Source organism: Gymnogyps californianus, chromosome 2, assembly GCF_018139145.2.
Source record: "Gymnogyps californianus isolate 813 chromosome 2, ASM1813914v2, whole genome shotgun sequence".
Lineage (NCBI taxonomy): Eukaryota > Metazoa > Chordata > Aves > Accipitriformes > Cathartidae > Gymnogyps > Gymnogyps californianus.
The window spans coordinates 164,710,591-164,727,440 of NC_059472.1; the positions used below are offsets into that span (position 1 = coordinate 164,710,591).

Below are 16,850 nucleotides of genomic sequence, written 5' to 3' on the forward strand. Positions count from 1 at the left end.
TGAGGATTTATAGATTTAATACTCCTTCCTGAACAGTTTGACACTTCAGCGATTGCTCAAGTTACCATTTCAACACTCTGGGATAGTCCGACATCCCAAACTCAGAAAAAAATAATCTACGGCCTGCAGCAATAATTAAAGTTTCTTTGGTTTAAATTTTCTTGGGGTCCTAAGCCACGGCTGGGTAAGCTTACACAGGGCTGAGGCTCAGCAAGGGGCAGGATCATCCCAGGCCCCTGGAGCGGCCTGCTTTTCACGCCGAAGCAGAACCAGAGCAGTCCTACCGCAGCCCTGACAAATGCATCACGGCCAACATTTTCCCTTACAAAACATTCTGAGTTTTTTTGTGCTCGCAAAAATATATTCCCTTCAGAGGGAGACATCTCTGCAAAACCGCTCAGGCTCCTCAAATTGAAGGGGTGAAGCACCGAGGCTGGGGGGGGGGGGGGGGGGTCGCTCAGCTCCACAGCCCTGCACGGGCATGATGGCTCGGGGTCAGGGCAGTGAGGGCGGATGTTAATTTATTCTGTAAAGCACCTTCCTCCTCCCCGTGCGTCCACGGCAAGGCGACGGGGGAGCCTCGTCCCGCCGCGCTCAGGGGGGGAGCGGAGCTCCCGGCCCTCAGACCCGCCGCCCTGCTCCCGCCGCTCCCCTTCCTCCTCCTCCTCCTTCCCTCACAGCGCCGCGCGGGCGGCGGGAAAGCGCGGCGGGGGCGGGGAGGGGCGGGGCGCAGCGGGGGAGGCGGGGCCGCGCCGTGCCGCGCCGCGCCGGGGCGGGGCAGGCGGAGGGGTTATTGGGTCCGTCGGTTAATGGCGCTCGGGGCCGGCGGCGGGGCTGTGGGGGTAGGGGGGGCTGAGGGGGGCGCGGCGCGGGAACAAAGCGCCGGAGCTGCCAGGTAAGGCCGCGGCCGCTGCTGTCGCCGCCTCCTGCCCGGGGGAGCGGAGGGGATGGGCAGGGTGGGCAGCGCTGACGGGGCTTCCCCCCCCCCCATATCGGCTGTTTGTGAGAGGAACAAATTCTCCTCAGGGTGAATTTCTCCCGCCGGCCTCCTCCCGCAGCCCCGCCGCCGGCCCTCACGCACCCGCGGCCCCTCCGCCGGGAGAAGGGAAGGGAAGGGAAGGTGTCGTCTTGAGTTTCTGGCAGCGCCGGGGCGGTGTCATTTTACCCCCCGGCGGGGAGGGAGGGAGAGCGGCCGTGAGGGGCTGGGCGGGCAGGGGGGGGGCCCGGGGGCGGGATCCGGCGGTGCGCGGCCGCTGCCCAGGGCGCCTCTTCTTTGTGTCCAGGTGGCGAGGACGAGGGGCTGCGGGGCTACCCGCGGCCATGGGGGTGCAGGACCGGCCCCAGTGCTTCTTCGAGATAGAAATCAACCGGGAACCAGGTAAGGCGTGCGTCTCTGACACAAGCGTTCGTCTCAAGTGTTGGGTTTGGGTTTTTGTTTTTCTTTTACCACGTTTTTGCCTTGATAATTGACTCGAGCCTTTAGCAATGAGTTTGGCCGTTGATGTGTTATTTCTGAGTTAGTTTTTAGTAACTTTTGATGTTTACTGGGGTGCTGGATGCTTTTTATTTTCTCTCGCGATTGATTTTTATTTGCGTACATGAAGGGAGAGGTTCGGTGAGGCTCTAACTAACACTATTCTGAAGATAAAAAGCATTCTGTATTACAGGTGCTGTCTGGTTATGTGTTATACCTTTACAATTCTATTAACTATGGAAAATTGGGGCAAGTTGTGAGGAAACTGGAGAGGTACTCCTAGAAGTATTTTTAATCATAGGGTGCTTAAAACTGGAAAGGGACCTCAGGAGGTCATCTGGTCTAAATCTTTCCTCCTCCTGCTCAAAATGAGTCTTCTGAATGTAAATGAAGAATTGACCATAGAATATCTCACCAGGTGGCCTGTTTAAAAAAATAATAATTAAAATAAATCTATCTCTTACCTCATATTTTCCCTATGGGATGTGTAATCGTCCGTAAGTGGCAGACTGTGAGGTTTTAATCCTGGAGTAGCTGCTCTCCTGTTTTCCCCACTCTGTAAAAATGGTCGTACAGATTTACTTACCCATCTTTTTGAACGTGAATTTATCAATGCATATTAGTTGTCTCACATATACTCAGTGCTTTATATTGCTACTCTTTGTCTCTCGAAAAAGTGAATAAATGGGATGGCTTCATTATGCTTTCACTTTCATTTTCTGCTTCAATGTTTCTCTGAAAGCCTTTGAAATAAGAGTTTATATCTCTGCAATTTCAAATTTCGGTTGCATTCAGATGTAACTGTAACCCATTTGGCTTTTTATTTTCATCAAAATTCCGGAAGAAAGATTCAATTCTAACTTCAGTGACCTGATAGGGCATCTCTATAAATCTGTTGCTATTGTAACTCCTATCTGAGTTATTTTATTTAACACTGCCTTTTCTGCATACTTTTATTGAAGAGAAAAATGTTAATGTAAATGGAGTTTTAACACTTTCTGTTGCTTTAAATTCAGATTTATTGTAGAATGAGACTGCTAAAAATGTTTTAGGTTGGACAGGTTTCCAGTTTGGGAATGGTAGTTTGATGGGATTGATTTATAGCAAAGACAATTCGTTCTTCATCTCACTTGCTTTTAATCTTTGTTAGGGTTTTTTGTTTTGACTCTCCATCCGAAGAATCTCTCCCTGTGCTGTTTTCTTCTGCTCTTTCTTTATGCGCACGTTCCTGCTCCCATTTCATAATACCTCTTGTTGCCTGCCTTGTCCCCTCCTCAGCCTTGTGCTGTGCATCACCAGTGAAAGTGGATTACCTTGTTTTCCCTCACATCTGCTTGGGTTTGATGACTGATAGCGGTGTCGGAGATGAACTGCAGCGTTAGTGTTCTTGCTGGCGCAGAGCTTTGGTTACCTGGAGTAGACACAGAGCTTTGGCTCTGTTCGTGGCTGTCTACATTTATTTTCTCTTTAAAGTACCAGGAATCTCACAGCTGTATATCAAATTCAGAGCCCTGTTGTTCTTATCGCACCTGACTAATGACTTGTATTTTTGCAGGAAAACATGCCGATTTGTAAAATGTTGGTATGGGGACTTGTGTGTAATCTGGTTATACTACTTTATTCTAGTGTCTGTTTATTAATTCACTATGCAATTATGTCTCGGGATTTAAGGTTATATTTAAAAAGCTTAGACGTTGCTCTTTTAGCTGTAAGATGACCTTCAAAAGCTGAATCAAGTGTGAATGATAAAGCAGTGCTTCCAGATGACATGAAGCACTAACTCTGAGAGATGTACTCTCCTGCTGATACTAGTGAGGTATTAATTTCAACTTCTAAACTGCCAGCAGATTTCCAAATTAACATTTTGCTTATTTGACTTTAATGCAATAAGCTGATCTGCTTGTTCATTTTTATTAGACGTAGGGAGAAAGAAATGGGGAAAAGAACAATCCTGCATTTTCTTGCTAGCCAAGAAATAAGACATTGCCCCCACCCTGTCTAAGCTGAAAAGCTGAACTAACATCTCTCCACAGAATGCAGAGAATAAGAGGACATGCCTCTCACAGTACTGGAGACATCTCTTTGCCTGCAGAATACAAAACTGTGTCATTTTTAACAGTGTAGGTTGCTTGGAGTCCAAAAATGTTCACACACGCAGCTGCCAACTCTTAGCTTTCCGTTTACAGACTTTGCTTGCCCAATGTTTGTCGAGGTACCTGTAGCAATTAAAAATAAGAGAGCAGTGCACAGACTAGATGAGAAGGAGTGGCAAATGGTGGTGTGTGCGTACATATGTGAGAGGGGAGGGGACGGGACTGCAGAGCTTGAATTAGTTTTACTCTTTAACTAGATCCATTAGAAAATACAAGATTGAATGTTGTAGCTTTGGTTATGCTTTCAGAAGCTTTATTACAGCTTTTGTGTGTCCATATTTTAATTTTAGCTACAGAATCTTGGAATAAAACTTGATGCCTGCTTGTATGCGTCTCTTGCAGTGGGGCAGACTTTGCAGGCTTTGTGTCAGTGTTTTCTAAGTCTAAATTTAGGCAGCTTTTAATAAGTTGCCTGTTAAGCATTTTTTAATGAATGCACATTGTGGTTCATAATTTTTAAAGAGCAAATGGAGAATAAATCAGGAATAAGCATTTATTTTGATACTAACACAGACAACACCTCTCCCTTCTTTTGGGTCCCCCCTACCAATGGATTTGGATGCATACAGCATGCACGTAGGAGTGTACTACTGACAGTATTCCAAGAGTTTTGTAATGGCAGCAGATGCCTATTTAAATAATTCTGTCTTTAGTCTATGATGCGAAATCTGTGTGGAGCTTCAGTGTTTCAGGTACCGTGATAATTAGAACAGATGCCTGACTAGGATGTCACATACATAGTCTGCTGCTGTAGCAGTTCATATGGCCATCCAAGATTTTTTTCACACATCTCCCCTCCCCGCCCCCCTGACTGGCTTTATCCATCATAAAGTATGTTATATTTACTCATTATTGCTTAGTTTCATTCTTATTCACAGAAGAATTTTCCTTCTCATCTTTTTTTTTACTTTTTTTTTCCCTCCTGTCTTCTGTTATTGTTTGACCCCTTGCTTGCTTTTTCATTCCCCTTGAGTTTCTTTCCTTCCTGTGGTATGTCCCTTTCCTTACCAGTCAGTCTGTTCTTTCATTACTTCTATCCTTCTAGTCACTTTTGCCTAAAGTTTGGTGTATTTTGGGGTTTCGGCTGCTGTGAATTTAGTGAAATAAGCTCCACTGCAAAAGTCCTTGTAGTACTGTGCCTGCATTAGTAGAACCAGGGATGCCTCATGGGGTTTTTGTTACCCTTGCTGAAGACAAAAACTGTTCTCAATTGGCTTCCCGTTAACTTTTAACCCTTTGAAGGCAAAAAGGTGTAGATTGGCACAAAATAGATCAGCACTTTGACTCTGTCCATGAACTGATTGGCAGTCCAGTTGAGTGCGGTACAACAGGAGCCAAGGGGGTGTGCGCTATATGGGGGACCCCTATCAGAGGACGTGTAAGGGAGATAAGATACAGATTCAGAGGGAACTGGTTTAATAAAAATTGTAATCGAGTCATCATATAGAATTGTTGTTCTCAGTGCAGAATGAAATACCCTGAAGACTTACCTTGAGGTCTAGAACAAATTGGATTAGTAAATAGAAGACCAAACTGATCAGCCTCTCCTGCTAGGAGAAGACGAAGTATAGTCTCTCACTTGTGTTTCTCTGTGAAACTGAAGACAGTAAATTTCTGTTGTGTGCAGTACTGAAATATGTTTGCTTTTGTGGAGACCGCAGAAGATTGGAATGGAGGGAGCTTCAGGTAGTATTTGTGGAAGACTGGGCTTAGTAGAGAGCTGGGGAAAGAAGTTTATGGAGGCTTTCCTTGGGAAGAGTGTAAGGTGGGGTAAGGAAGCACTAACAAAGTGTTAACATGTCAAGACTTTATAGATATAGCTCAAGGGAACTGGGACATCCATTGTTTTAATTAATGGTTTAAATAAAATCTCTTCTTTTTCCACAGTAAGCTTTTATTTTTCTGGGAACTGTAGCCACATTTCTGCTTTAAAGCAGGCTTTTTAAATTTGTATGACGTAGTGTTCCCAAATTTAGGGATAAATAAATTAACAAAATTAAAATATGGTCATTTTAGTGAGCTGTTATTTAAACTTGTATGCACATCTATCTAAGCCTTTGGGCCTTTGGCAGATGTCCTGGTCTCAGGTCTGTGAGGGATGTGCATTGCTGTCTTCATGGTTGTAATCCCCGCTTTCTCCTTCAGCAGGATATTCCTGTTGATACACTGGGAAAAGTGCTGCCATGGCTTCTTGGTTTGCTCTAAGAAATTGGGAAAAGACAAAACCGATATATTTAAATTTAGTTTTTTAATAACTAGGTTTATTTTGAAAGTGTCTATCTGAAATTGACACCTTTAGGGCCTAAACATAAAAATCTAGCACAACAGTTTCTTCCAGGGAAAATACATTCAAGCAATATGTGTTTGTCTCCTGAGGTTGTTTCTAAAAAGTTAAGCAGCTAAATTGGAGGAAATCACTGGATAAACATTTGAAATCAATGATCATTTTAATGAACTCTTCTAGCAGGAGCCCTTATTACAGTGTAGCATGGCTATTCCTACCCTGAATTTTTACCACTTAATTTGAATAAAGTACTAGTTCTTCCTCAGCTGAAAAATTGATCAGGGGTTCAAAAACAAAACAAAAGAGAAGTTTCCATCTTTCAATTTGAAAATAGAGTTCTGAAATTGGATTATTTCTGGTCATTATGCCTTCTGGTTTCTGTAATTGGTGTAGCTCATTCGCTACAGATAGCACTTCATGAAATCAAGCTTCAAAACATCTTAGACTTTATGTATGCGTCGCTTACTGTATGTAATTACCAGTAATGTAAATACTTCTTTCATCATGTACTCTAATTTCTATCAAAAAAATCTTTAAAAAATAAGTTAAGCCTACTAACAAATAAGAATACTTTATCAAAGTATTGTTTTACATGTAATAGGCAAATGTTAAGTTATGGTTGGATAAATTTCTATGGTGTTGGCTAGCACAAAAAGTACATAATGTACTGTAAAATCGACACTGTGGTACAGATGAACATGTCTTCATAGCTGTGAGCTGGTGAGAATCAGTCTTCTATTGAGAACAACACTAAATTAAAATTATAGAAAAGTCCTGCCTGCTGATGCATTAAAATGAAGATTTTAATAGTTTGTATAACTTCCTTGTGGTACTGGAAGGTTTACATCTCAAGTTAGGTGAGGGTTTCATTGTTAAAAATTTACTTCCAGTGTTTTTTGCTTTAGTCGAGAAGTGCGATACCTCTGCAGGCTCATTTCTTGACTAAAGCTGACTGAGGAGTCTGGGTAGGTTTGTGAGCAGACTTCACCTACTTGAATAACTCTTCTTAGCAATTTTTTGTTTGTGTTTTAATTTACTATTCAAGTCTTACAGTTAGTCACAGAAAGCTTGTTCCCTAATCAGATAAATTAACCTTTGTATCAGGGAAATGAAGCTGAAAAAAGTATTGGAAACTTTCTCTATACCGTGAAGGTGGATCATTTCAGAGAAGAGGTGTCTAAATCTGAGGAAATCAGTAGCATCTCAAGTGCTTTTTTTAATCTATGTTATGTCAGCATATACCTCAGCTCCAAGTTTAAAATGAGATGTTTCCTTCTGCTTTTTGAGGGAAGAGGTAAGAGAAAGATTCGTAGGTTCTAAGCATACTTTTTATACAGATTTTTATTTATTTTGTTTTATTAACAGCTGTTCTTTCATACATTTTTGTCTGATCAAGGTGTGAAAATGTGTTTGATCTTTGTGGCACATATTTTCCACTGACAAACAGTCAATTAAATAACCTTTCAGTGATAATGGTAGTCATGCAGTTTAAGTAAAATACAGATAGTAACCGACCAGATGGATACACAGTATGTGGTTTGTGTATTATAAGCACACAGCAACATTTTATATAGCTAGATATAACAGGGTAAGCAGTACTTTAGGTTATATGGGGGAGAGATGTCCTTATCTTTTAAACTGGATCTATAGTCTTTTGATGTTGGATATGTGCATTACAAACAGTTTGTAGGAGCTGAAAGGCATGGGAAGCTAGCAGACATTATTATTGACAAAGCACTAGTGAAAGATACTGTTGAAATCATGATACCTTAGTTATGAGTGTCTTTTTCCATGTTGTGCCTTGACATCGTCAAGAACTTAAGATGATGTTCTTCCACCAGAAAACAGAAGCGGTGGTGTGTGCTGCTTAAGGTGCTAAATATGGTGGGGTTTGTATGTAGGACAGGGACTTGCAACCAGAAGGCTTCTGCAATTTATGCCTGAGGGCCAAAGTCCCTTCTGGAGCCCATAGGCAGTAACACCTATTAGTTATTTGGCAGCTGTCTCCTTAGTAAAGCAGCAGCTGGTCTTTATTTCTCTACTCTTAGTAGAATGGGGATAGTGACAACTTTTTCTCTGAAAGGCATTGTGTTATTTCACATAGCGAATGCAAGAGGAAATCTATACGTGCCTTTCTAAAGCACTTAGTCACTGTTCGGTTCAGCGCTTTTGCAAGCAGAGGAATGGGATTTCTGCTCTCCTGAATTACTGTGCTTATAATGAAAATTGATAACTCTCTTACTAAACTGTCTTCTCTATTGTGTTCCCTGTATGAATCTTCAATTGGCATAGCTCATAATGGTTGCTTCACTTCCAAATAGCTGTCTCTTCATAGTGGTAGTTATAGCTACCACTGTAGGTCTTAATGTGGGGTCTTTGAATATTTGCTATTTCTTTGTTCTTTGGAGACTGTCCCTACCCATTTTCTTTAGATTTTCCTGCTGTAATGACAAATGCTCAGAGAACATTCTTACTGCAGTTAATGAAATGCAGACATTTCAGCAGCTGAAGGCATCTTGAATTTTTATCTAAGAGTACAAAATACAGGTGGTCTCTGTGTTTGGGTTTTTTCCCTCCCCTTTTTGAACCAACAGTTGACCTTGCTGGCAACTGTATGCGTTTGGACAGTCTTAGCAGCCTCTCGGAATTTTTCTTGGTGATGAAGTATTGATTAAAATACATTTGAACTTCAATTATTTTTTTTTTTTCTTTAAGGGAAGGAAAAGAGAAGTAATTCCTGGAGTAGTTACTTTTTTAAATTATCTTTGAAGTCTTACCAGTGTACACCACTAGAGGGTAGTGCTCATTGACAGATCATTACTGGTCACCTTGTGATGCTGACCGACAGTAGGGCTTTTATGGCTTATTTCACAGCCTATAGAGATAACAACTTTTTCTTTGCTAATTATATATTTTTTTAAAGATTTCATATATTTGGGAGTTTTTTGGTTTTTTTTTCCTTTAGTAATGTATGTCCCAGTATCTTGGAAAATAAAATAGAAAATGTGAATCAGTTCTAAAATAGTTTTTCGTTATATTAAACCACACTTCAGCAGTATTTTAATAGTTTTCCAAGGTACATAGCATAACTACCACCAACAGCATGGGGGTAGGTGTACTGAGAGTGAGAGTTACTCTGTTCACTTTGCATAGAGAGAAAGTAGTATTTGGTTCATAATATCTGGCAAGTGGGGTGTTAGTCCTGAAATTGCTAGTATTGTTCTGCCCACCCTTCATCTTTCCTATTTGGTTCATTTTTTTTTTTAAAAACTAAAGGATTTTAGGCCAAGAGTGCCAATGCATCTATAATCCTTAACACAGTATGGGACTAAGTCAGTTGGACTTTGGGGGGAAATTACTCCAGCTCTCTGAGGACCTGTAGTTATGGCAAATGTCTTTCTTTTTCAAAACAGACATGAATTGACAGGATAAACTATTTTAGTAAATCAGTTTGGCTTTCCAGGCTCAAATCCAAATGTAATCATTAGGATTTTTAATAAATTAGATGTAATAATGTTATTAATCTTTTTTTTTTACAATTATGGTATTGTTCTTTCTTGCCACTTAATATATGCATATTTTAGATGTTTTCTTATTCTGCTTGATAAAATAACTTCTCAGAAAATTATATTTTCAAAACATGCTGATTTATATGCAGATTTTCTTAGCTCATTATAAAGAGTTATAAAGCTCTTAATTTTTTTTGTTTATCTTCTAGTTGGTCGAATTATGTTTCAGCTCTTCTCAGACATATGTCCGAAGACTTGCAAAAACTTCCTTTGCTTGTGCTCAGGTAAGTAACATGCTTATATTTAAGAATTTTAATGTTTCTTACAATTATTATTTGTTTATGCAAGTATAAACCACAGCATAATAACAGTGCTCATCATTTTTTTTCTGGTAGAAACAAAGCTGAGACTTGTTAGCACTGAGGAGGAGTTGAATAATGCACAGCAGGAAATAGTGTGGTATTCTATAACTGTGACTGGGTTAGAGTAGTGGAAATAATACATGATTACAGAATGCAAAACTGTGAACTTATGAAACAAAAACATTTTTTTTGTCCCTAAAGTGGGGCTCCTCTAGGTAGAAGTGATTGACAAGGCTGAGACTATGGTGGAATTATTGATCACTCAAGTTACACAAATACGATAGACAAGCAATTCTTTAGGATTTATCAGGAGAGACATTAAGTATTAACGTCACTGCACAGTATAATGGTGACATTTGACTTGGGACACTACATAAAACTGAAAATATATAAATTTTTTCTTATATAAAATGTTGATTAATATAATAAAATTTTGAGTGTATTTCAGGTTCATAGAAGTGCTACACAGGGATCAGAGGACAAGAGCATCTATTAAATCTGAGAACTTTTTCATCTTTAGCTAAATGGAGGACTAAAAGGGAGTATGATGGTCTCGTAGAAATCCTGGGGTGGTTTGGTGGGAGAGAGGAGAGAAGAGATCTGTGAAATCAAAGGGACAGCATTGGCAAAAGAATGTCTGGGTATAATGTAGCACCCTCCAACCCATTTTTTTAAGCAAGAGTTAACTTTTTAAAAATGGCTTCTAATGATTGGAAGAGTAAGGGTAGCAAGGGTTTGGTGGGGTTTTTTTGTCTGCACTGTTCCTCAGGGATTTTTCATCTGTAAGTTGAAGATTAATCTTGATTTAAGTTATTACAGGAATTGGTGCGTGTTATTTATGCAAAGAATACATTCTGTGTCTCTTGGTGATCTCCTGGTCTTTTATACCTGAATGCTCAACGACTTGCAATATACCTTGAATTAACTGCACCAGTGAAGCCTCTACCTTGTAGATGAAATAACTCTTTTCCAAATCATTAAAATGCTCCAGCAAGACTTTCCAGGCAGCATTTTAACACGTGGCTTTAGTGAACAGCTTTTAGCTAACTGGTTATGTGAAACAAATTTGTTGATATCCTTATGTGTTAACTTCTTGAAGTTCATCTTGTCAGAGCTCAAATCCCAGAATGTGATGTGTTCTAGATAATCTCTGTGAAGATTTAGAAGAGCTTTATAATACTATGAACTTGTGGAAGGTACAGTACATATCTTTTTTTTTTTTTGAGGTCTGTGTGGTGATACCCCCTCTCTTTATTCTACTTTCTGATTTTTTTTTAATCACTTATGCTTATTAAAGAGATACGTAGGGATAGACTGAGAATGGGAAAGAATGGTACAACTATCATAGAAAAATGGGAACTCGTTTGAAGTTTATCTTAACCAGAATAGATTACAAAAGATAAGAAATAAAATGCAGTAGCAGACTGAATAGCGTAATGTCTGAGCCTCATGTTCTGTAGCTCTGAAGGATTGTTTAAATCCTTACAGCAGCTTTGCTAGAAAAATGTTAGGTGGAGATAAAGGAAGGAAAAGGTGTTGGAGATGATGAGGAAAGAAACAAACAAGCAGAAGAAAGAACAACTTTAAAAAAAAAAAGTCTGACTTCTCTGTATTGCATCCCTCTTCGAATTCTGTTCTACAGCTGGCTGTACAGGTTTCATTGATGTCTTCAGCTGGAACCTGTCTTTAATTGGAAGAACATTTGAAAGTAAGCAGAAAGTTAGGAGGTCTGCTCTTGAGATCAGACTCGCAGACTTAAAAGCTACCTGAAACGCTTGTTTTGTTCGTGCAAATTGTGTTTGCTACTGCGTCCTCATAGGATAGAACGATGATTTGACAGGTATCTTTATCATGTGTTTATTAGCAAATTTTTAATTAAATTCTGTGGGGGAGAGAAAAGTGTATAGAAGAACCTGAAGTAATTTCATTTCTTTTGGTGAACGTAATGTTTGAGAGAATTAAGTTATATTCATTTCTTTTGCTAGTAGAAGCCATCTCTTTTCTGCCGTGGTAGTTCTCAAACTTGAACTCGGGATGGCTGAGCTTGTACCATTAATTCTTATTTGCACTAATTACATCGGTGTTACTGTTCAGTTCACCTGAGCTTTTTTCCCTATCAACTGTTCAGTCTACCTTTCTGCTTCTCCTTGACAAGTTCTTGCAGTGCACTTGTTACTGCTAGTTTATCTGCGTTACACATGCCATTTTCCCTGCCCTCCTGCCTTGTACTGTCAGAACCTCGATTGCCTCAGCATCTAAACTGAACACTCTACACAAGGATGCTGTCTCCTACATGGTACCACAGATGAGAACTGTGGCCAGGAGCGGCAGGCCAGGCTTAGGGTCATCCGCACCCTTCACAGTAGGATCCAGCAGTTCTCTGGTACATACTTTCTCCCTCTCTCCATGGACTGATGTAGCATTCCAGTTGGGCTACTGCCTCTGTGTTTTCCTAGATTATGTTAGAGGACCTACGAAGCCTATCTTCAGAAGAGCAGCAGTTCTGTGATGGGAGATGAAGGTGTACTGGTAAGATTGCATTGACCTCTGGCAACCAGAACTGAGATGTGAAAGGTTGCTTTAAATTTTTAGAGTTGTGAGCTGCTATACCATCTTCAGAGACCAAATAAGTCATTTGCTTCCAGAAGTCAGGCTCCCCTGACTCCTACCACTTTTCACAGCAAGATCCATTGGTAGAAGTTCAGTCATCATAGAAATGTGAGTTCCTGTCAGGTATATCTTTTGTCCTTATCTTTTGGTCTGTGCAAGAAATCTTTGAATCACTGGAGACTTACTCAATACAGCATCAGTTTCTGGTGCTGACATCTTCTTGTAGCCATGTGTGAGGTCTGTGCTCATCTAAGGAGGTATATAGCTGTAAAATGGGGGGGGATGCTATCCCATTCTGGACCATGTAGTCTACATAATGGAATATCTTAGCAGCGGGCTGTGAGCATTGTACACTTCTGTACTCCATAAATTCAGGATTCTGCATGCTAGGCCAATCCAGCATGTTCTTTTTCCTTAGACATGTATGGGTACCCACCTGCATTGTAGCTGATAAAGGCAACACAGCTGCAGACTACCGTGTGTCCTCGCTTATGCTGTTATGGACCTCATAGCAACTTGATTTGGGCTGTGCACTTCCATTGTGTCATTGTGAAGAGTGGTTTCACTTGTCTCAAGGCAAGGTGGTACACCCCGAGAGAAAGACTGGAGACCAGTGTTTGAAATGCTGCGCCCATCATCGTCGTGCCTGCTGCTCCCTCCATAATCTCTGTGAGGCAAGCCAGGGTGTTTTTGTCAGAATCAGATGGAGGAGGACAGGGTGATTCTGGCTGCCTTCCTGCAGCCTGACATTGTTGTCGGAAATAGACCTGGCTACTGTGAAAGAACGCTGTCTGCCTTGACAAGAAGAGGCTCCTTGCATTTAAATTAAAACATCTGGACTTGCAAACTGGTATTTGCAGGTCCTTTGGTCAGTCCACCTATTGAATAAGCACAAGCCCATCTGCTCTTTGGCGCTTTTGTCAGGAGCTTCCCTTCTCATAATCTCAAACGGAGACCGCTATTGGACACCTAATGCAAAATATCTCAGATTGGGTTGGCAGTGCAGGGTGTTAATAGGGCATGGGAGCAAAGTTTACCTGCCAAAGGGAGAAGGGCACTTTGATAAAGGCCCTTGTGTTGTGTCCTCCTCAGCGAATGGGTTATCCCTTGCAATCACTATGTAAGTTCTCAACCACCATCCCATTTCCAAGTGATTTGCAGCACATGGAAAGAACTGCTTAGGCAGGAAGAGTGCAAGTAGATGGGGCTCAGACAATTTTTTTTCTTTTTCAGATAAAATTCAGGCATATTTAGGGCAAAAAGAATAAGGCTAGTATTTAGCCCTAAACAAAAAAGAAGCCCAGCCCATGAGCTTTGTACTGGCCGTTGCAGAAAAGTGTCTGAGCTTAGGGAGGTGCTGCAGCTCCAAGCAGTGGAACGACTGGTCTCTGTCTTTTGCCTGACTAGGCGTCCAAGGATTGGTTTTGAAAATCAGAGTGACATCGTACAGCTTTTGTAGGAACTTAGCCCTCCACCATTTGGCCAGCAGCTTAAGTGCATTGTCCAAAGTGTTTGTGGCTTGTGGGGAAGTAGTTGAGTTATATGATTTTGCCTACAGTTGTATCATGCATGGGAGGAAGGGAACATCACAAGTATTGCCATTTATTGTGATAGGGACTATGCTGTCCTGGCGGTACCGTAAAGGAGAGTACAAAAAGGGACTACAGTTTCTGGCCATGGTCTAAAGCTCATCTCTCGCCTTGCTGTACCAGCTCAATTATGTGGTCAAGTGCAATGCAGGATCCCATTCTGTAAGGGGATTATCCATAGTCTGAGGGACCGGCTGAAACATGACCAAAAATTTAGGGAGATAATCCTTGGTATTGATTGATGCGGGTTTTCCAGTGCTGTAGCAAAGAGGGGCATGTTTGGGGTTGGGGGGGAAGAGGATGTGTCCAGCCTTGTGATAAATAGCTCTGCTTGGATAGCTCCTGTGGAGAACAAAGATGGGGTAAGAGGAGGCATGGGCTATGGGTATGGAGAGCCAGAGTGATGGAAAATAAGTTATATTCTGTGAGTGATGGTTTTTACAAGTATGATAAACAGCAATGCCATGAGTGGTTTTTATGCAACAAACTGCTCTTTGCCCTCATCCTGGCAGCGATGGGCTGTTTGGAATGGCAAATTTGGGGTGGTCTGGCCATCAGTTAATTTTGGGTGAAGGAACAATAGATTGCAAAAGGGGAGTGTTGGCTCTGGGTAACAATTACACGTACACTTCTGAAGGTGCTACATGGTACAGAACATACTGGTTAAATGTCCTCTGACCGAGTGTCAAATGCCTGATCTATAACCAATAGTGGGATGAAACTGAATGTTGGGTTATTTGTCCTGTCTCCTTACCGAATATCTCCTGCACATGTGGTTTACGTGGGATTTTAGCTGTTGCACAGGGTATAATATACCTATTACTTTTAATTGCCGTGTTCTGCCAGCTCCCCTCTTCTTGGAAGCTGAAGTCAGTGTCTCTTGTATGCTCCCTGACTGGACCAGTATAAATTCCTCATATGAACCTACTACACAGGACCTCTGCCCTGCCAGTCATAGTACCTTCATCTACATGCCCAGTGCAGTTTTTCTTCTGAATTTTGGAAGAAATGTTGATGAAGCTGGAGGTTCTGGGATGTCTTTCTCAAAAATCACCAGTAGGCTTGAACTATAGCTGCACCGGGAGTCCACTGAGTGCCACTTCTTAGGAAATCTCGGGCTCAGAAAGGATTAACAAGTACCGTGGCCTGGCTTGGCTTCTGCTGCTGGGTAAGAATGGCCCTGGTACCAGTTCAGGGTTTGCGGGATTTCCCCTCCTGCCCCTGTTGTTATTCCTATTCAGTTCATCCTGCAATGGTTCTTGTATACACAATTCTGTTGCCCTGTTCTGTCAGTCTTTTCAGAAATGGGAGTCGGTTTTGTGCAGGTTTCATACCAAGACGGTGAGGGTTGGTGCCGGACAGATTGGCATTAAGGGGTGGCCTGACACTGTGCATGGATTGGTGAAGATGTGACACGTGCTTGGAGTAGCTCAATCCCACTTTTCCAAGAGTGGACCGTATTGAAACTGAGTTGAAGCCTGTTCTGAGCTCAGATTTTTGTCCTGGGATTCAGCTGGCACATCCAGATGTATAAGTGATTTGAAAAGGACTCCGGTGTAAGCTTCAGAAACATAGCAGTGTAGCTATAACCACAGACAATAGTTAACCCATCATTATCATAAACTCTTGTTTTCTTAAAAAGTGTCCTGAGTGGATTGTTAATAAGTACACTCCTTGTGAGGGGAGGAGATCTTTTAAGAAAGCTAATTTTCACTTGAGAGTCCCCTTGTAAAGGGGTCCCTTCTGCTATTAGTGGACCGTGAAAAGGTAACAGGTAGGACTGTGTTGGCTTTATTGTTGTGCTATTCTGATGGCTTTCATATCCATTACCACTAGAGAGGTAAAACCCTTGGAATTTGTTCAGTGACAACCTGTAGATTCTTTTTGTTTAACCTTCTTGCAGGTGAAAAAGGAATTGGCAAAACAACCGGAAAGAAGCTGTGTTACAAAGGCACTACATTCCATCGTGTGGTTAAAAACTTCATGATTCAGGGTGGGGACTTCAGCGAAGGTAAAATACACTCTTAAAACTGCAACGTTTTAAATGGAACAGAAATGTTACAACTTATGTGGTTATAATGTAACTTTAGAAAATGCCTTGAAAGTATTACAGTGCCATAAAAATATTTCATTTGCTGTAAAGTATAGCATAGGTCACCCATTTCTTTGTTAATTTTTGAAATTCTAAAATGTTTCAACTGAAGTAATGTTTTTTTAGAAAAATCTGTTAAAGTAGTAAAAAAAAAAAAAACCCTTGCTGGAGTTGATAACACCTATCTTATTAAAACAATTCAAATCCAAACTGTAGTTTTAACTGCTTTTCACTTTTGTGTCCACAGTAGAGGCAACACCAGTAATGCTCTATTGATACAGGGACTTGACTGTTTGAATAAATTTAAAAATAATAATAATAAAGTAGTAAATGATCTAGAAGTGTTTAATGGATAGGTCTCTAAAAGGAGATTTTTCCATGAGTTTCTTTGTTTCCTTCCCTGCAGTATGTGCACAACATAATGTTTTAGCCTGTTGTCCTTTCCTGAAATACCTATCCTTACCAAAATGTATTTTTTCACTGTGTCCTGAAATCTTGTACCTGATAAAATGGGTGTGGTGAGGGAATATCTTGTTTTGAGAGTCAAGCAGAAGTAGGGATGCCTTTAAAACCGCTAGCTACTTTCTTATCCATTCTAGTGGTATCTCAGCTGCTTTGAGCCAGGCAAGATTGTTGGTCATACCTACTGTTGACTTTTTTTTTGCTTGCTGTTGTTTTTCTGTCGTCTGCTGCTTTAGCAAATACCAGTGAGGATTAGCCTTTGGAGCCCTGCTTCAGACTTTCCAGTGTTCAGAGGCACTAAGGCAATCTTCATTC

At 41.1% G+C, this 16,850-nt stretch overlaps 1 protein-coding gene across 1 annotated transcript in view; it reads left to right on the forward strand.

Annotated features, from left to right (window-relative positions):
- The first annotated feature begins 1,316 nt into the window (after nucleotides 1–1,316).
- NKTR (natural killer cell triggering receptor) overlaps nucleotides 1,317–16,850 on the forward strand; it is a 44,242-nt gene continuing 28,708 nt past the window's right edge. The window contains 3 exon segments of the mRNA XM_050915785.1: nucleotides 1,317–1,378; nucleotides 9,630–9,704; nucleotides 15,885–15,992. Of these exon segments, the coding sequence (XP_050771742.1) occupies nucleotides 1,321–1,378; nucleotides 9,630–9,704; nucleotides 15,885–15,992 (241 nt within the window). The 5' untranslated portion in view covers nucleotides 1,317–1,320.